This window comes from Pleurodeles waltl, chromosome 1_2, assembly GCF_031143425.1.
Source record: "Pleurodeles waltl isolate 20211129_DDA chromosome 1_2, aPleWal1.hap1.20221129, whole genome shotgun sequence".
NCBI classification, from domain to species: Eukaryota; Metazoa; Chordata; class Amphibia; order Caudata; family Salamandridae; genus Pleurodeles; species Pleurodeles waltl.
The window spans coordinates 130004103-130024566 of NC_090437.1; the positions used below are offsets into that span (position 1 = coordinate 130004103).

General features: G+C 44.5%; 1 protein-coding gene across 1 annotated transcript in view; it reads right to left on the minus strand.

The window, feature by feature from the left end:
* Positions 1-20464, minus strand: part of CXCL13 (C-X-C motif chemokine ligand 13) — a 258152-nt gene that overhangs the window by 191116 nt on the left and 46572 nt on the right. Inside the window, exon 2 of the mRNA XM_069233603.1 lies at positions 5516-5635. Coding sequence (XP_069089704.1) covers positions 5516-5588 — 73 coding nt within the window. The 5' untranslated portion in view covers positions 5589-5635. The remainder of the gene's footprint in view (positions 1-5515; positions 5636-20464) is intronic.

Below are 20464 nucleotides of genomic sequence, written 5' to 3' on the forward strand. Positions count from 1 at the left end.
ACATGGTTGCGTTAGGGGGCCGCTAAGGGGCACAAGAAAAGTGGCGCTGCACTGAGTGCAGCGCCACTTTTCTTATATCAGGCCTTTAGGGGCTTATTTAGAAGACCATCTGCGCCACACAAACATCACCTTTAGGGACGGTCCAGAAGCACACACTAAAGGGCCATATTTACAAGGGCATGTAAAGTCACCCTGTGTGGCTTTTCATGGCTTTGTAAATATGGACTAAGGTAATGCAGCGGAAGTCACAGCTTTGCCTCACACTGCAATAGGGAGGCGTGTCATGGGTGTTACAATGGGTGTTCCCATGTAACACCCATGGAATTTGACACACTCCCAGATTTTTGAGATTTCGTAAAGCTGGGAACATGTCAAAAGCCTACACCTTCCCAGGGGAGTCATAAGGGAGGTGCAATGAGGAGAAATAACTTTTTATTTCTCCTAGTTTCTCCTTTTTTCTATGTGTGCTGCATTCTATAACACACATAGAGAGAGGAAAACACCTCTTGTGATTGTTTTTTGTGCAGTATCTTCCTGCACAAAAACAATCATCCCTGCAAAGCAGACATGCTTGCACCATAATGCAAGGGTGTCTGCATTGGTGCACGGCAGCCCGTTGTGCCCCAGCGCAGAGGAAAAGGACAGGAATGCATCATATCTTATAGTCACAATGCATTCCTACAATTATCTGTTGATGTAGGGCAGCGCTGCTAGAAGTTTTTGCGGGGCTACCCTATGACAAAAACTTGTAAATATGCCCCTTAGAGGTGATGCAGTTAAATATAGAGAGCCATATTTTACGTCAAATAAAACTAGAAACGCAATATCTTGAAAAAGCAAATATTTTTCAGGAATGTAAGATGAAGTAAAACATGTAAAATATAAACATGGATTTAATTACTGCCATGGAGTAACTTAAGAGTTTCTACAGTCATTGTTGCAATATCGATCAGTGTTTTTGCCAGTAAAGTTAAGGACATGACTATAGATACCCAAGGGCACCGGTTTCAAACCTGGTTTGCTGGTATTACTTCTAGGTCTAAAGCCCTTCCTCTTTCCATGCTTGAGGCTCAGACACCTGCCTCTAACTACTATGACCATTTTCTGCAGGACACCAGTTGTTAGCTCCGCAAGCCTGCCTATTGACCTCCTCTCACTTGAGGCCCTGAAATGCCAGTGGACCCGTAAAGGGGGGAATAGCATTATCGCATGGCACTAGCCAATCATCTCCCCACCACCCCCATTCAAAAAGAGAAGCAAGGTTCTGCAAAAGAGTCCCCAGTTTCTACTGCTCTTGTTTTTTGTCACTGAAACATCAGGAGCAGTCACGGTTGAACTAGGGCAGAAAATAGGACTCGACACCAGAATAAAAGGAACCCCCTAAATGAATGAGAAAGATAAGAAGTGGCCCATATTAGCAATTTGGGCAGTTTTGACTTTTTAAAGACACACTATGTAAGTGTTTTGTAAAGTATGGAAGACTATGGATTTGAGCTTACTGCAGGCAATGTGTGTTTTAATATCAAGGCCATCAACAGTAAAAAACGGCCCAGCAGACCATAAAACGGCACCCAAACTGCCCACAAAATCACACAAACATACCTGTCAGTCCATCCCACCAGGCACTGTCTGATTGCCTTATAGTCCAGTCCGACCATGAGAGCAGCCTGCTCACAGCGGGCGCACCACCAGAGCGTTTTAATGGAATTTCACAACACCCCATCCCATTAAAAATGTCTCTAGGAAATCTGTCCTTTTTCAAATGGTATCAGAAGTATTCTATAATGCATTATGTTCTCTTCGTTTCAAATATCCCATGGGAAAGATATTTCACAGCCTAAAGTCTTTATTTACGACTACGTATCTGAAACATGCGATTTTCTACCAACATACTGAGCTAAAGATACGTTGGGGTGCACCATATTCACGTGGGACCAAACAAGGATTGGGAAAGTCAATTGGTCTGACATAGGCGATCAGCCATTTTGCTTAATTTGGTTTTTAGGAATGGTTTTTGCAAAAGCGTATTGCTGGATAAGCTGTCAGGCCCACATCAATAAAAAACATCACATTGGCTAAAAGCAAAAATAATGTTTTCATCTAAAAAAAAACAAATTGCCATAGTTGTCTCCGGCACTTAAACAATATACTTTATATATGGGCGTGCGCTTTGTGAGAGGGCAGAATGAAGTCACTCACAGTAAAGTTAGTGATTGGCTGAGGTAAGCGAACACTACCCCTTGCTTAATACTGCAGTGGGCGGAAGAAAATGTGAATGACTCATCAATAGGCCAATGGATGATAAAGAGGGCTGTTGGAAAGCCCCTATAAAAAAGTATATTCTACATATACTTGTCGTAAAATAAAAAAATAAAACAGATAAAAAAGAGAAGTAGTAATGGTTGATCAAGCAGGAAAATTATTTTATTCGCCCAGGAAGAAGGATTTTACACAGTCCACGGAAAAGCACATATGCAAAGGAGAAAGGTGAGGTTGCATGTCTGTTGCTCCTGTCCATAAACCTAGTTTAGAGAATGTATATAATATTATTTTGTAGTTGTATTCCCATTTGCGTTATCCTTAAGTGTTCCGCTAATCTGTGGGACAGTGAAAAATGACCCTTCGCTGTTATCAAATAATTGTAATGTCAGCTTCAGATAGGTTGCACACGAATTCAACTAAGAGGCATAACCATACAAGTAAAATAAACACTGTTTTTTTCTTTGTCTCAGTAACTCCGGTAGCTTCCAACAATATTACTAATCTCTGTCTGGAAAGAAGTGCTATTTATCCTTGTCCGATGCTCTATGATGCACCATGTAACTCCATCTTTGGCTGGCTGAAGTCACCCTATAACTGATTCCTCCGTTATCAACTGAGATGACGAAGATTGATCAATTTCACAAAATATGGAAGTCATCAGGATTACTCTGAAAGTGCACTGGCTAACATCATGTTTAAAACAAACTTGAGAACGAGTGTAGTATCTTCTGTTCAAACTTCTGATAAATTAATTATAAGTTTTCAGCATTACAAAGTGTGTATTCTCATTTTTTAAAATTAGGTTGCGACTGAAAGGGGGTAACCACTTCATTTGCATCATGTCCTCCATTGTATCAGTGTATATATATCCCTCTTTTTGAAGCGCAGGATGCATTTCTTTCCGGAAGGCCCCACCTTATAGAATAAACAGGCATGTGAGGCCTGTGACACAAAAGCGGGGCAAACGTACAAAACGTAATTGAATTTTGTAAGTTTGCATCGCTTTTGCGTCAAAAAATGATGCAAATGCGGCCTAAAAAAGTATAAATCAGGCCCTATATTTTGTAAGTGTGCGCCGCGGCACTAACTTTTCATAAATCAGGCCCTTAATGGCACCTTTAGGAAGATGACTGGTCTGTCTGTCGATTTATTTCCTTGTTCCCTGATTCCATGAATATGAGAGGGGCAAATGATGGACTGTGTAGGAAGGGACTGTCTGCCCGTGTGCAGACTGCATTGTTAGCCAGTGAATGGATGTGTGCACTTAAGTATATCTGAGCCAGAATATTCTCAAAGAGTGAGGGAGAGTCGATCTAGGTAGGAGCAGTGGCGCAGCAAGAGTGCTATGGTTAATAGGCAAGTAGAGAAAAGGGCTCCCATTACCGTGATCGATATTTTTAAAAAACTATAACTGGGGAGAAGTAGACCCCACTGATTCCTGGGCCAAGGTGTCACTGCACCATTGGTACCTATGCTCCTGCTGGGGACTCCTGCTGGTGTCTACTCTGGGGCAATCCCTTATTGGAAATAAATGCTGCTCGGAAGGTCAGACCACAGGGGCAGCACAAGACTTCAGTAATTCACTATTAAGGGCCTGATTTATATCTTTGCAGATGGAATATTTTGTCACAAATGTGACAGATATCCAGTCTACCTTCTTACGATCCCCATAAGATATTATGGGATCGTAATAACGCAGATGGGATATCTGTCACATTCGTGACAGAGTATTCCCTGCTGCCAAAATCAATTCTCAGATGGGTTACTCCGTCACAAAGGTGACGGATGTCCTGTCTGCTAACCCATCCTCCAAATTCTAAATCAGGCCCTAAGTCTAAGATGGTGCTGGCCGCTTTCCTCACAATTTGCCAACTGATTTGTGGTAGGAGATTGACTTAGGAGTCTTTACAGCCTAATCTGCTATAGGTTGCCAAGGAACTAATCTTTTCCCCCTCCAGATACACATGATACTTGACTCCAGTTTGGGAACAGAGGGTCTGGATTGTCCTTATCTCCCCAAGGGTGTCCATAATAATGCATCGCCAGGATGAGTGGAGTGGAGTTCACACCCACTTGTGTACATGTAAAAAAAGCAAATTTGACTCCTAGAGTTCCTATGTATGTGCTCATTAGTGAGAGCGAAGTTAGCTAAAATGCTGAGCACAAAATGCAGTCCTTATGTTCTTCGTGCTTTTTTTAAAGTGCATTGCACATGGGGTGTCCTGTACTGAATTGAGTCAAACTGGTGCCCCATCAGTCGACTCCAATTTCACCCTTCATGTTGCACCATCCCCTATCCGTCGTAGGGGCTACAAGCTTTGTGGACCCAGTGTCCTTGTTCCACCAACGGAGACAGAAAGGAGGCTAATGGCGACTTTTCCCTTTCTTATTATGTCATGTCGCATTTTTCTGCCGACTGTCCTTTTCGAATCAACTACATTTCTGCTAAACTATGTAGATCGTGGCCATCATTCCATACCTTTAGTTTTAGACAAAAAAACTTCTTAAGCGGGGCTGAGGGAAAAACTTGATAGTTTCTAGTAGATAATTATTGTCACTGTAAGGTCGCCAACTAATTAAAAAATACTGTAATTACCATCTGCCCATCCCCTAAAAAATATTCAAAGAATGGAGGAGAACACGAGCTACTAGAAAAAAGGCATTTGTCAAGGGTGCGATTAAATTGTGTCAGTGAGGCAACAGTGGTAAAGGATTATGTAGAGTTCTATGTCAAATAAGAATAAAAGTATCATAAATTGGGTTAATGCTCATTCATTGGTAGTGGCTTAAATCCCTGTTACATTCCACACCGTCTGTTTGCTAATATGAATACAGTTGGAATTGACGGGGGTACTATGAATAATTGCTTCTAATACAAAAACCCAAATGACAACAATTATTTTTAATCATCTATCAATCCTTCCGTTTCAATTAAAATCACAGTTTATATTTTGGGATCGTAAGCAAAGACATACTAAAATACCAGCGCGAATACATTTCCCGAACATCTTTCAGTTAGAACCTTCCTAACAATTTAAGTTTGAAGACTGACAATTTTAAGAGAATGGGGATATTATCAATGAACATTTTAAAGACAAAATAAGATGACGTTCTCAAACGATGTATAGTTTGCTGCAAAGCCACGCTATACAGCCATTCCAGCAGCTTATTGTCCACCGAGACTGCGGATGGAAGTCCCAGGGGCGCTGCTGGCGGGAGCGCTGGGTGGACGGTGTGAAACAGTGGTACTCACCAAGCCTTGCCTGGCTGAGGAACAGCAGAGCCAACATCAGCACGGCAGAGGTCACTCCTCTCGTCCTGTCCATTTCTGCTCTGAGGATTTGCTGCGGGGTCACCTTCTGCCAGGCTTAAACTGGAAGGGAAGTTTCCTTTTAATCTTTTCAAAACAGAGAACTAGACCTATTTTTAGAAGCTGAATATGAGAAATGACTTCATACTACAAATGTACATGCACAAGAAAGCACCGACCCATGAACTGTCTGTGGCAGCACTTTTCAATTTGCATTGATCAGCTGCGGTATTGTAAAACCCCTGTCCTAAGTACTATTTTCTTCTCCCTTCGGTTTTAAATGTGATTTATAGATCTTCCTGACTTCTGTCCCTAGTTTCAAGCACATAGCACCCAATGACTGGCATCTGGCAACAGGCTGTGTTGAACTCAGGGGAGTGGTGATCACTATTTGCAAAACTCCCTTTGTCTGCTTAGAACTTCCCGCAGTAGCAACTACATGTAGCAGGCCTCAATTTTGAGCCCCCGCACCCCACTCCGTCCACATAATTAATGTATTATACCAGAAACGCTAACAAGACCTGCTTTTATGAAGTATCAGTATGTTTTGCATAGGGCGGGGTTGAGCGACTGAAAAGTGTGGGGCTTGGGGCAAACATCCATGCCCACCATGTGATGACCTTGCTGCCTTCTGCTTATCCCAGTCAAAGCTATCTTAGTGCACCTCTCAAGTGATCTTTCTCAAACCCACTCACCTAATTTTGTCCATTTCAACTTCTGCTAAGAGTTCAACTATATCCTCACATGCAGAGATGAACATCTAGGAAGCCTTTAACCGGGTGGTTCTTTCAAAAAGCTCCTCTCACATCAGATGCAACATGATTTCCCTTTAATTCCAGACATTTGATCATACTACACTTAACTTCTTTTCTAATTCGTGCTCTACCCAGCAAAAATCATAAATCCAAATCCAGCCCCCTCACACAAAAATATTTAGTAACAGCTTCAAGTCCATGCTAAATGCAACCTCAGACATTTCAATTTCTACACCTCCCCTAAAACCGTCTAGGATTGCTAAATCTGTTGAAAGAGATTAACAATGGCAAACGAGGACCACTTCTGGGCCTTAATTTAAAATATACTCTCACCACACAATAATATCTGCAGCTAAGCAGCAATACATCTAAGGCAGTATAAGAGAGGGAATTAACAGCAATGCAAATTGTGCTAAAGTGTATCTCCTCACAGTGCAAGATCACTAACATACTCCAAACATAGAACTATGCAACACCCTAGCTATGGTCTTCACGGAGAAAATACAAACAGTCAGGACATCAGTGCACCCAAGGTAATCCAAGCACCCACAATCATTAGGGAAAACCCCACCTCGCAGAATTAGCCACACCTGATGCTAACATCCTTCCATCATTTAACAATGGCCTGCAACATTCAGGAGCAGCCCCTTAAACCTAGTTATCACCTCTGACCATAGTATGCCGGCAGAGCATCATTAGTCGAGATATGGTTGTCAAGTCTGACTTCATGGATTCTGACGGTGGTCATTGCCGCCTGGATGCACTACTATGGCGTTGGGGTTTCTGTGTGCCTGCTGCATGTGCCACATCCTCCAGAGGACCTGGCTCCACTTCATACCTGGCTTGTCTAGCCACACTACTTTGGTGTTGCGTACTCAGATTCCTCTTTTTTGCTTCCTTGCGCTAGCCCACTGCCTTGCCCTTCTGAAGTATGAGTGGCCCGGTATCCAGACTGTCAGCTTGCTAGCTCCACCCCCTGCAGCAAAATATAGCCGCTTGTTAGTTTGCTACAGGTCTGATGTATGCCTACTGGCCCAATCTAAATGCCTTGGATCTCCATCTCATAACACACGTGATCCCTTCCTCTCCTAGGCCATATGCAGCAGCGGTTGTCGCTGCCTTGATGCAGAAGGAATGAGACCCAAAGAGAGTTTGCCTTACCAATGCCTCTGCTAGTGCCAGTGTAGTATGGCATTGAATTGGAATCTGCTGAGGTAGCTTCCATCCTCGTGCATGAAGGAGGGTGGCCGCCTTGTAGCCTTACCCGCAAGTAAATTGAAGTTAGGCATACGTGGCATTGCTTCCATGATGTGAGCCAATCTAGCCGCTTGTGATTGCCCTTACCCTCCTGGTCAGCTTTGGACCTTCTCAGGTGCTGCAGCAGATAGGTGTCCCATACACACAGGTCCCTGTAGATATTGTAGATAAGTGTTCCCTGCTTTAGTTCTGTATGGCACCACCAGCTCGCTTATCCTGTAAGGCACAAAGACACCCCGAACAGTTGTTTAGACCTGCATATGGTGGGCAGCACGTGTAAAATGGCTTTTAATCTAGAGAAATCAATAGTTAGCCTGCTTTCCTTGTACTTTAGCTGCATGTGGCCGCATCCCCACATTGCTGTGCAGCAGTATAAGGTGCTCGTTGGGTCAACCTCCTGAAAAGTTTTGAGTAGTAGGCTACTGCACTTAGATGAGATTGTGTCTATACTTTGGACTTACCCTGTATGAAAGCCCAGTGTATAAATTTCACCACCTAATAACTGGTGCAGCACTGAGCTTTACCCCCTGCTATCTTCGTCAAACACTCCTAACGCTTACACTAGGTGGCAGCGTTTTTGGTGCCAGCGCCCTGTCCATGCGTAGTGCTAGATCTGCTTCACTGAGTCCGACAGACCAGCTGGTAATGGTGCCATCCACTCCTTTGCCCCGGTGCCAACTGGAGAAACCTCTTCCACTGCAAACAAAAGACTGGTGGTAATCACGTCCTTTGAAAATCTAAATGACTTTATTTAGTCCCTTCTCACACGTCCTACTAAACTTTTTGACACCACCCATCAGGGTTGGTTTGACAAAGACTGAAGAGCTACCAATCAAATACTACGAGTTGCTTTAGATACTTTCCCCAGAGATGGGAACCAGATAGCCAAAGCAAGACAACTTTATAAGTCGACCCTTAAAAAGCATAAGATCTGCCTTACCAGCTCATACAAGGAAAAGGATTCCAGAAGCTTTTTGGCTATAGTAAATAGCAAAAGGCAGACTGGTCTGGGCACTAACATCAGTGCTCATAACTGGGTTAGCCACTTTAAATGCATTTATTCATTTGTCAATCACCTGGCTTCATACTAGGATGAGGCTCCGCCTCTTTTCCCCTTAGCTACTAGGTTCGACTTAGGTGAGGTAATTAAGGCTATCTCTTCCAGCTCCTCTAAAAAAACAGGCCAGCCCATTGACCTCTATAAAGAGAACTCTGCTTTGTCAGCCCCAGTAACCACCATCATATTGAACGCTGCAGTAGCCTGTAAGATTTCTGCCTCCTGGCAGCAGTCTATTATTGTTCTAATTTTTAAAAAGGGCAATGGGCAGGATCCCTGCTTCTATAGGCCAATCTCACTTTTGGACTCTGTGGTAAAAGTTGTGGGCCTGGTCATCTTGCATAGGATGGAGGCTTGGGTCAAACTGATTGGGACCCTAAGCAAGGTAATATATGGGGTCAGATAGGACTTGGGAACCCAGGAACAGTGCCTTAATCTCAGCCTATAGGTGGGGAACTATTCCATTGCTAAGAAAGGCTCCCTTTATCTCTCCTTTATGGACCTGAGCAGTGCATTTGATTGTATGAACCGATCCAAATTATGGATCATCCTACAGCGGATGGACATGCCTCATGATCTGGTGGACATTTTACGAGTACTGCATCATGGGGTCTCAGCAATGGTTAGGTACGGCTCGGATAGAGAATGTAGATCTAGTCAACAATTGTGTACACCTCAACATGAACAAAACTGAACTACTTCTATTAGGCAAATGTTAGAAATGGGGATTCTAGTTGGGGGAGGTATACATCTTTGTCCGAGTAGGGACCACAATCCTAGTCAGAGGAAGTCACACACGATCCAAATTATCTTGTGCCCACCCACTGGTAGCTTGGCACTGAGCAGAGAGGCTTAACTTAGAAGGCAATTGGAAGGTATTTGTGCAAAAAATGATAAAGTAACACAGTGAAAACACCACAAAAAGACATCACATAGGTTCAGAAAAATAGTGAATGTTTATCTGAATAAAATACTGTTAAAACAATGAAAATCCAATGTACGCAAGCAAAGTTCTGAATTTTAAAAAATTAAATCTAATGAAAGCGCCTAGAAAACCCAATAGCTCCAACTGGGCTATCACGGTGTTGTTGACAGAGTCTTTCCCAACAATCTAACACCACCAGTGCCGGTCATGCAGTCACATGGACCCCCAGGTACAGTATCTTTTGAGAACAAAGGACAAGGATGTCGCACGGAGTCGGAAAGAGGTCGTCAGTGGGATTGGTGCGGCGCCAGTCCTTTCCAGCGTCCGAGGAGAGAGGCATCAGTTCCGCGCTTCGAGGCAGGGGGAGTTGATGCAGCGTCTTCCGTGATGCATTGATTCCTGGTGACCCGGCCGTGTTGCTGGTTCCGGTCCATCAGGACATGATGTGTCGACTTCGCAGTGTCGCGATGATCCTGAGTGACGTCAGCAAAGTAGCCACAATGTAGGACTTGCGTTGCATGCAGCGGGAGCAGGCTGCGGCATCGCTGGCGTCGCTGAAGTCGTTCCGAAGTCACTGAAGTCAGTGTACTAGGAAAAAGCTAGCAGTGGAGGTCTTTGTACTTCCTGAGACCCCAGAACAGGAGGCAAACTCAATCCAAGCCCTTGGAGAGCACTTTGTGGGGAAGGCAGAGTCCTTCCAGCACAGTCAGAGGCCAGCAGGGCTGCAGGGCAACAACAGGGCAGCAGTCCTTTGCAGCAAAGCAATACAGAGAGTCCTTTGGAGAGCCAGGCAGGTCTTCTGAAAGAGTTCAGTTGTAGGTCCCGAAGTGTCTGAGTTGGTAGGGTCAGAGACCCAGTTTATATACCCAATAATGCCTTTGAAGTGGGGTAGACTTCAAAGAGTGGTTTTGAAGTGCACAAGTTCCCCTTTAAGTGCAGTTCTGTCTGCTGATTGTTGGGTACAAATAATAGGTAGGGTTGCAAACCAGGTGTAATCAGGATTGTTACTTGCCTACGAACAGTGGGCTTCATCAGTTCACAAGTTAGCCTTTGATCATCACATAAAGCCAAACAGTCTTCTCTGAGTTGCTTTCTATTTACAGACCTTATGAGTTCTGGCCGGTCAAAATATTCTGCATGTCCCAAATCGGTCATAAAGTTTTTAACATATCTTAGCCAGGGAAACTGGGAGGTGGCTTCTAGCTTTAAGCAGTCCTTTACAATATCCCTGTTTAAAGCAGCTTGCTCAGTAGACCTGATCTTATGCCATAGTAAGATAGGTTGAATTTGCAACACATCAGTAAGAAACGGATGCCCCAACGCAGCATAATACACATAGGAGGAACAACTGTCTGGGACTGCAAGGGCAAACTGTAAGATTACATTTTCTACCACTTGCAGCTGTTAGCAATCAGAATGACCCCATACACCTGCACTGGAGGTGGCTGTGGACACACATTTATAAAAGGCAGTAGCTCCTTCACAGGTTATAAAGTGCCATGGTCGATTCACTATCGTTGAACTTCGTGTTATGTACAGCCGACTTCCATCTAACGCTCTGATCAATCACTATGCCTAGGTAAGCAAAGGTATTGATAAACTCAATACGGGTGTCTTCAATAGATGGATTGCTACATTTTACGGGTCTTTTGACACACTTCATAACAAAGGTTTTCCCCTTGTTGATAGAAAGCCCCAAGTTACACATAAACATCGCAAACGCATACAACAAACGCGGAAGGCCAATAGGGATGCGTGCCATTAGCGCAGCGTCATCCACATGGAGAAGGGATGGAATAGGGTGACACCCCCCAAAAGGGATACCAATATATTGCTTTGTCAGAGCTTGTCTTCAGTTATTAATATATAGAGTAAATAGAAAAGGTGCTAAGACGCAAACTTGCTTGATGTCCTTCTCTATACGGAACTTACATGAACACTCTACCTTAATCCCATAATTTACCATGGATGTATTATCCGAATACAGATGCCTCAAGAAATCAATCAAGGGGGGGTCCACTCCAACTTCCACCAGTATACACCATAATTCGCTATGAACCAACAAATCAAAAGCAGATGATAGATCGAAAGGCCCAAAAAAGTTTGGAGTTTTTAATCTGCGTATACTTCGCTACAATGAGGATCAGGTTTAAATACTGTTCAACCATGCCGATGCTAGGTCGAAACCCATACTGAAGCTCAGATAAAATCTCCTGTGACTCTGCCCAATCCTCTAATCTATTCAAAAGCACCCATCCGACAACCTTCACCAAAGAATCCAATAAGGATATTGGGCGGTTACAAGCAGGATTAAGATGGTCCCCCTTCTTGTAGACTGGAACTATGAGGGATTCGGACCCAGTAGTTTAGAACCCAGAATTGCCACATGCTCACAACACTAGGATTAATAGGGGAGCCTACAGGGGGATATTAGCCTTGTAGAGGCCTACTGGAATGGAGTCAGGACCAGGGGCCTTTCTGCTTTAACTATATTCTAGGGCTAAAGTAATCTTCTCCACTGTGATTACATTTCACTTAAACTCAGGGGTGATTTACCAGAGACAGACGTATACCCATTCAAATGTTGTGATCCCCCCACAGGAGTTTATAGATATCTGAAAAAAAGTCAAACCATTCAGATTCCTTAATCTCAATCTCCAACCTGGAGGAATCGTCAGCCTTAAAAAAAGAAGTATTTACTGCTCGCCAGAACACCCTATTGTCTCCTGACTGGCTAGCTTCATACAGTGACTCCCAGGCCTCATCTTGCAGGATTCTGTTTCTCTGGGCCAAAGCTTTCTTATAGTCTCTTCTGAGGATCTGCACCTCGGTTCTACACCTGGGTACCTTTTGCAAGGCTAATTTTAAACTCTTTGGGGCCCGTGAGCACAATGAATCAAACCAGCCTCTTCTCTTTTCGGGGGGCAATTTTTAATATGACCAGATAAGCCTCTTTTTACTCCCTCCGTGATTTCAAGAAAAAAAAATGTCCTCCTGGGCAGCTGTCTTATCTAAGCAGGTAGTAAATGCAAATCTGTGTAAATCCACCAGGTGTTTTATGAATCTAGCAGAATCAATCTGGACCACCTCAGATTACACCTCTTAGTACAGGTGGTTTCAATATTATCCACAATATGCAATTTACAGTTACGTGGCAAAATATCACCATCACCCCACACTACTGGGATGCTCTGGGGCTAATGGTCACTTGTGGCAAGCCCATGGATGACAAACTCTTGAATCATCTCGGAATAACGCACCGGAAAAAAGTGCATAACGGTATTGGTCCCCCTACCATTAACCCCTTCCCCGCCACGGACGTAATGGTTACGTCCATGGCAGCGCCCGTGTGGCGCCATGGACGTAACCATTACGTCCTTTATGCTTCCCTCGGGAGAAGCGCTAGCGCTCCTCCCGAGGGCCGCCCCCCCACCCCCCTAGGACAGGGCTGACCGGGGAATCCCTTCCCCTTCCACCCCCGACCCCCCCCCACCTCCCCCTGTGACGTCAGCACGCACGCGCGCGCTGATGTGTCACAGGGGCCTCCCTCGTCGCGCTGGAAAAAGAGCATTTCTTTTTCAATCACTTGGGAGGCCCGGAGGGGCTTCAAAGGGAAGGAAAAGTATTTCCTTCCCTTTGAAGTCCCTCCGAGGGTTTCAAAAGCCGGATTGCTTGCAATCCGGCTTTTGAAACCCCACTAGACACCAGGGATTTTTTTTTTTTCTTTGAAATTGACAAAAGGGAGCGACCCCTTGGGCAAGGGTCGCTCCCAGGGGGGGCATTTTTTTGAAAAGGCCTTTTCTGCCCCCCCTGGGGGCAGAAACCTCTAGGCACCAGGGACCATTTTTTTTTTTGTTTTTGTTTCATTTTTTTTTACTGAGGTGGGGAGCGACCCATTAGGCAAGGGTCGCTACCCTTGGGGGAAAATTATATTTTGGCCATTTCTGCCCCCCTTGGGGGCAGATTGGCCTATTTTGATGAGGCCAATCTGCCCCCAAGGGCGGTAGAAACCACTAGACACCAGGGATTTTTTTTTTTTTTTATTGTTATTGACAAAAGGGAGCGACCCCTTGGGCAAGGGTCGCTCCCAGGGGGGGCATATTTTCGGGAAGGCCTTTTCTGCCCCCCCTGGGGGCAGATCGGCCTACTATTAGGCCGATCTGCCCCCAGGGGGGGCAGAAACCTCTAGGCACCAGGGACCATTTTTTTTTTTTTTTTTCATTTTTTTTTTTTGGTGGGGAGCGACCCCTTAGGCAAGGGTCGCTCCCCTTGGGGGAAAATTATATTTTGCCCATTTCTGCCTCCCTTGGGGGCAGATTGGCCTATTATTAGGCCGAACTGCCCCCGGGGGGGGGGGGGGGGGCAGAACACTCTAGGCACCAGGGCAATTTTTTTTTTGTGTTTTTTTTTCTTTGTTGTTTCTTTTTTTAGAGATGGGGAGCGACCCATCAGGCAAGGGTCGCTCCCCTGGGGGGGCAAATTGTATTTAGACCATTTCTGCCCCCCTGGGGGCAGATTGGCTGAGTTTAGGTCAACCTGCCCCCAAGGGGGCAGAAACCACTAGGCACCGGGGATTTGTTTTTTGGTGCCAATGTCACGCAGGGGGAGCGACCCCGTAGGCAAGGGTCGCTCCCGGCGGGGGAGGGTGGGGGTTGGGGGGGGCAAATTTATTTTAGGGCATTTCTGCCCCCCCCCCCCTGGGGCCGGCTGAGCTACAGGCCAAACACCACACTTGCAAAAAACACCTCTGTTTTCTGTGAAAAAATATGTTGTGTCCACGTTGTGTTTTGGGCCATTTCCTTTTGTGGGCGCTAGACCTACCCACAGAAGTGATGTACCATTTTTATCGAGAGACTTAGGGAAACGCTGGGTGGAAGGAAATTTGTGGCTCCTCTCAGATTCCAGAACTTTCTGTCACCGAAATGAGAGGAAAAAGTGTTTTTTGGGCCAAATTTTGATGTTTGCAAAGGATTCTGGGTAACATAACCTGGTCAGAGCCCCGCAAGTCACCCCATCTTGGATTCCCCTGGGTTTCTAGTTTTCAAAAATGCACTGGTTTGCTAGGTTTCCTCAGGTGTCGGCTGAGCTACAGGCCAAAATCCACAGGTAGGCACTGCTTTTTATAAAAAAATGTGATGTGTCCACGTTGTGTTTTGGGCCCTTTCCTTTCGTGGGCGCTAGTCCTACCCACACAAGTGATGTATAATTTTTATCGGGAGACTTGGGGGAACGCTGGGTAGAAGGAAATTTGTGGCTCCTCTCAGATTCCAGAACTTTCTGCCACAGAAATGTGAGTAACATGTGTATTTTTAGCCACATTTTGAGGTTTGCAAAGGATTCTGGGTAACAGAACCTGGTCCGAGCCCCGCAAGTCACCCCTCCTTGGATTCCCCTAGGTCTCTAGTTTTCAGAAATGCACAGGTTTGGTAGATTTCCCTAGGTGCCGGCTGAGCTAGAGGCCAAAATCTACAGGTAGGCACTTCGCAAAAAACACCTCTGTTTTTTTCCAAAATTTAGGATGTGTCCACGTTGCGCTTTGGGGTGTTTCCTGTCGCCGGCGCTAGGCCTACCCACGCAAGTGACGTATCATTTTTATCGGGAGACTTGGGGGAACGCTGGGTGGAAGGAAATTTGTAGCTCCTCTCAGATTCCAGAACTTTCTGCCACAGAAATGTGAGGGACATGTGTTTTTTTAGCCAAATTTTGAGGTTTGCAAAGGATTCTGGGTAACAGAACCTGGTCCGAGCCCCGCAAGTCACCCCTCCTTGGATTCCCCTAGGTCTCTAGCTTTCAGAAATGCACAGGTTTGGTAGGTTTCCCTAGGTGGCGGCTGAGCTAGAGGCCAAAATCTACAGGTAGTCACTTTGCTAAAAACAGCTCTGTTTTCTGTGATATGTCCACGTTGTGTTTTGGGGCATATCCTGTCGCGGGCGCTAGGCCTACCCACACAAGTGAGGTATCATTTTTATCGGGAGACGTGGGGGTACGCTGGGTGGAAGGAAATTTGTGGCTCCTCTCAGATTCCAGAACTTTCTGCCACAGAAATGTGAGGAACATGTGTTTTTTTAGCCAAATTTTGAGGTTTGCAAAGGATTCTGGGTAACAGAACCTGGTCCGAGCCCCGCAAGTCACCCCTCCTTGGATTCCCCTAGGTCTCTAGTTTTCAGAAATGCACAGGTTTGGTAGGTTTCCCTAGGTGGCGGCTGAGCTAGAGGCCAAAATCTACAGGTAGTCACTTTGTTAAAAACAGCTCTGTTTTCTGTGATATGTCCACGTTGTGTTTTGGGGCATATCCTGTCGCGGGCGCTAGGCCTACCCACACAAGTGAGGTATCATTTTTATCGGGAGACGTGGGGGAACGCTAGGTGGAAGGAAATTTGTGGCTCCTCTCAGATTCCAGAACTTTCTGCCACAGAAATGTGAGGAACATGTGTTTTTTTAGCCAAATTTTGAGGTTTGCAAAGGATTCTGGGTAACCGAACCTGGTCCGAGCCACACAAGTCACCCCTCCTTGGATTCCGCTAGGTCTCTAGTTTTCAGAAATGCACAGGTTTGGTAGGTTTCCCTAGGTGGCGGCTGAGCTAGAGGCCAAAATCTACAGGTAGTCACTTTGCTAAAAACAGCTCTGTTTTCTGTGATGTGTCCAGGTTGTGTTTTGGGGCATATCCTGTCGCGGGCGCTAGGCCTACCCACACAAGTGAGGTATCATTTTTATCGGGAGACGTGGGGGAATGCTGGGTGGAAGGAAATTTGTCGCTCCTCTCAGATTCCAGAACTTTCTGCCACAGAAATGTGAGGAACATGTGTTTTTTTAGCCAAATTTTGAGGTTTGCAAAGGATTCTGGGTAACAGAACCTGGTCCGAGCCACACAAGTCACCCCTCCTTGGATTCCCCTAGGTCTCTAGTTTTCAGAAATGCACAGGTTTGGTAGGTTTCCCTAGGTAGCGGCTGAGCTAGAGGCCAAAATCTACAGGTAGTCACTTTGCTAAAAACAGCTCTGTTTTCTGTGATGTGTCCACGTTGTGTTTTGGGGCATATCCTGTCGCGGGCGCTAGGCCTACCCAAACAAGTGAGGTATCATTTTTATCGGGAGACTTGGGGGAACATAGAATAGCAAAACAAGTGTTATTGCCCCTTGTCTTTCTCTACATTTATTCCTTCCAAATATAGGGGTGTGTGTAAAAAAGACATCTATTTGAGAAATTCCATGTAATTCACGTGCTACTATGGTCACCCCGGAATTCAGAGATGTGCAAATAACCACTGCTCCTCAACACCTTATCTTGTGCCCTTTTTGGAAATGCAAAGGTTTTCTTGATAGCTATTTTTTACTCCTTATATTTCAGCAAATGAATTACTGTATACCCGGTATAGAATGAAAACGCACTGCAGGGTGCAGCTCATTTATTGGCTCTGGGTTCCTCGGGTTCTTGATGAACCTACAAACCCTATATATCCCCGCAACCAGAGGAGTCCAGCAGACGTAACGGTATATTGCTTTTGATAATCTGACATTGCAGGGAAAAGTTACAGAGTAAAAAGTAGAGAAAAATTGATGTTTTTTTCACCTCAATTTCAATATTTTTCTTTTTCAGCTGTTATTTTCTGTAGGAAACCCTTGTAGGATCTACACAAATGACCCCTTGCTGAATTCAGAATTTTGTCTACTTTTCAGAAATGTTTAGGTTTCTGGGATCCAGCATTGGTTTCATGACCATTCCTGTCACTGACTGGAAGGAGGCTGAAAGCACAAAAAATTGCACAAATGGGGTATGCCCCAGTAAAATGCCAAAATTGTGTTGAAAAATTGGGTTTTCGGATTCAAGTCTGCCTGTTCCTGAAAGCTGGGAAGCTGCTGAGTTTAGCACTGCAAACCCTTTGTTGATGCCATTTTCAGGGGAAAACCCACAAGCCTTCTTCTGCAGCCACTTTTTCCAATTTTTTTGAAAAAAACAAAATTTTCCCTGTATTTTGGCCAATTTCTTGGCCTCTTTCAGGGGAACCCACAAAGTCTGGGTACCTCCAGAATCCCTAGGATGTTGGAAAAAAAGGACGCAAATTTGGCTTGGTTAGCTTATGTGGACAAAAAGTTATGTGGGCCTAAGCGCGAACTGCCCCAAATAGGCAAAAAAAGGCCTGGCACAGGAGGGGGAAAAGGCCTGGCAGCGAAGTGGTCAAAGGTGCTAGAAAAGGGGACAGATGGAAAACAGAATTAGTTACAGAAACCCAAATCATACTGTGATAAAAAGTCAATAAGGAGGTCACCAGATCCAGTGTGTATAAAATGTAATAGTGCCCCATCATCAAGTTCAGAAAGCCAGCAGGTTTTAGCCGAATTAATACTGAAAACACCACCCCTCAAAATTATCAAGTCCACATTAGGTCTTTTGAGAAAAGTCATAAGTTCATGGTCTAGTTGTTTTAAGGTACTATATATGTCCATTGTACTGAAATTATTATAATAGTTTACCACAGCTAAAAGAAGCCCAGCTGACAACTTGGCAGTGGTAATCTGAAAGCACACATTAGATACTGCCAAGCAGAGCTCAGGAAGTGGGTTACTAATAGTCACGTAGGTACAAAGTCCACTTTTTGCTCTTCCAAAAGTAGATGCGGTGGCCGGGGTATGAAATGTTTTATAACCATTTAAGTGTAGAGGGTCAACTTGCCAAGTCTCTTGGAAGAACAACAATTGGAATCCTGCAATAAACTCAAACCATTCAGTAATCTGTAGTTTACCTTTTAAAGCAGATATGTCCAGAAAAACAATATTAAACCTACCAGAACCCTTACAGACATTGAGGGCATCCAACTAACTGGAAAATTAGAAGTTCCAATATTAGGTAAGGGGGCCAGTTCTGGACTACATAATTGATGACGTCTGTGCAAATTACATGCAGCCTCCGTAGAGGGAATTTAGACGGTTCTCACAGACTCCAAGGAACCTGGGATTGAGATACAATACAGTCAGTCAACACCATCAGTGGGAGCCAAACAGCTGAATAGATTCATTGTGGGGACTATAAACATGGAGCCCTGTAGAGACCTAAAAATCAGAACAATTTTTACCCTTGAAGAGCCCTGCAGCATAAACAGTTGGTAAAAGAAACCTAGAGGAAGTGCCATAATGTAATTATTCAGTAAGCTAGGGACATTAAATAGAGATAAAATAGTTTCAACCAAGCATGGGGATTTAAAAAACAAAATAACGCAGTCCCTCGCCATACTTTTTCTCCCCCATCCCACTCATTTAACTCTTCGAGCCATCTTAAAATCTGAAAACAGCGCTTCAGTTAAACCTGTATGTTTCGCTACCCAATACAAAGACTTTATTTCTCAATGAGACCCAGGACTCTTGAGCACTTGATTGCAGGGTGGGTAAAATTAGCTAAAAATACTACATAAGGAGTTGCCTCCGGCAGAAGGTCAAAATAATCAGCAGGAGACAATACAATGTTACTTGTACGGTGACCATTTATTGTGGCAAGAGGGGCAAGAAATACCTAAATGCCTGAATCTCCTATTTAAAATTGATTCACTTTCCAAGGGACTGGTATTGCCTTGTGTTGCACCGGTGGAAAATTGTGGAGGATTTACAGTGGGACCAAAGTTATTACCCACCCGAGACGTATGTTGTCTCCTGAATGGGGTAAAAAGGTTGGTTGTCAGCACTTGTTCTGTTCTTCCGAGAAGCCTTATACCTATTCTGGGCTTGTTCGATCCTCACACCTGTCAAATCATTATTCAGGCAGCAATCCTGTCCAGGCTGGACTATTGTAACATCCTGTACCCAGTAGCCAGCAAATTGGTTATTAGTAGACTCCAGCTAGCTTGAAATGCAGCAGCCAGGTTGCTATTTTCTCTCCCGAAGTTCTGTTCTGCCCTGATCTTCTTTGTAGATTGCACTGAGTCCCTGTGGATAAGCACATTCACTTTAAGACTCTGTACCGCTCACAAGATTCGTCACTCCAAGGGGTTCCGATCCTAAGCAACTTATTTCATCCTACCGGCCCATTCGCTCTCTGTGCTCTGGCAACCTTAACTTGCCCATTGTCCCCATAGTCAGGAGAGTCGGGGTGGTCTTTCTGGGCCCTGGTGCCGTATCTCTGGAATTCGCTTCTCCTTCCCATTAAGAACATCAAAAACCGCCTACTTTTTAGGAAATCACGTAAGACATGTTTTTTTTCCCATCTAGCCCCTCTCCCCTTTTTATAGATTGTTTGCAGCTGCAGGTTTTTTCCTCTGGGCCTACTGCTGGCAAGCCCATTGTTGGGGCAGCTACACGCTTTGCAAGCATTTCAATATAACATAACATAACTTACCATAGCATACCATAACAAAGCATAGCATGGCATAACATAACATAGCATAGAATAGCATAGCATAACACAACATATAACATAACCTAACATAACATAATCCAACATAATATCTTCTTTTCACCGGTCCGGAGGCATTTGCCAAGGGTGTGTCCTGGCCCGATCGTATTTCTCTTGTACATAAATGACTTAAATGAATTTCTTACCACTAAATGCAGAGCTATCCCTATGGTAAACTCTAACCTTATGCCAGCACTACTGAATGTCGATAATGCTCTTCTGCTCTCCCAATGACTTATGAGCATTAGTTGAGAATTTTGTATTGTCGGTGGAAAATGTGGACCTAAACACCAATATCACCAAGACACATTAAATGGTGTGCTGGTCACATTGCAGTAAAGTTAGGCCTATATCGATTAAGGAAAGCAGCATTACCCGAGTTAAAGAAGTTTTATATTTAGGGGTAATATTTGATGCCCAAAATAGTTTTGTGCCATGTCTCTCCAATCGCTGTCTCCACTTTAACCATTCCACTGGGGCCCTGTTTGATGTATCCACAAAAGTTGACAGCAAATCAA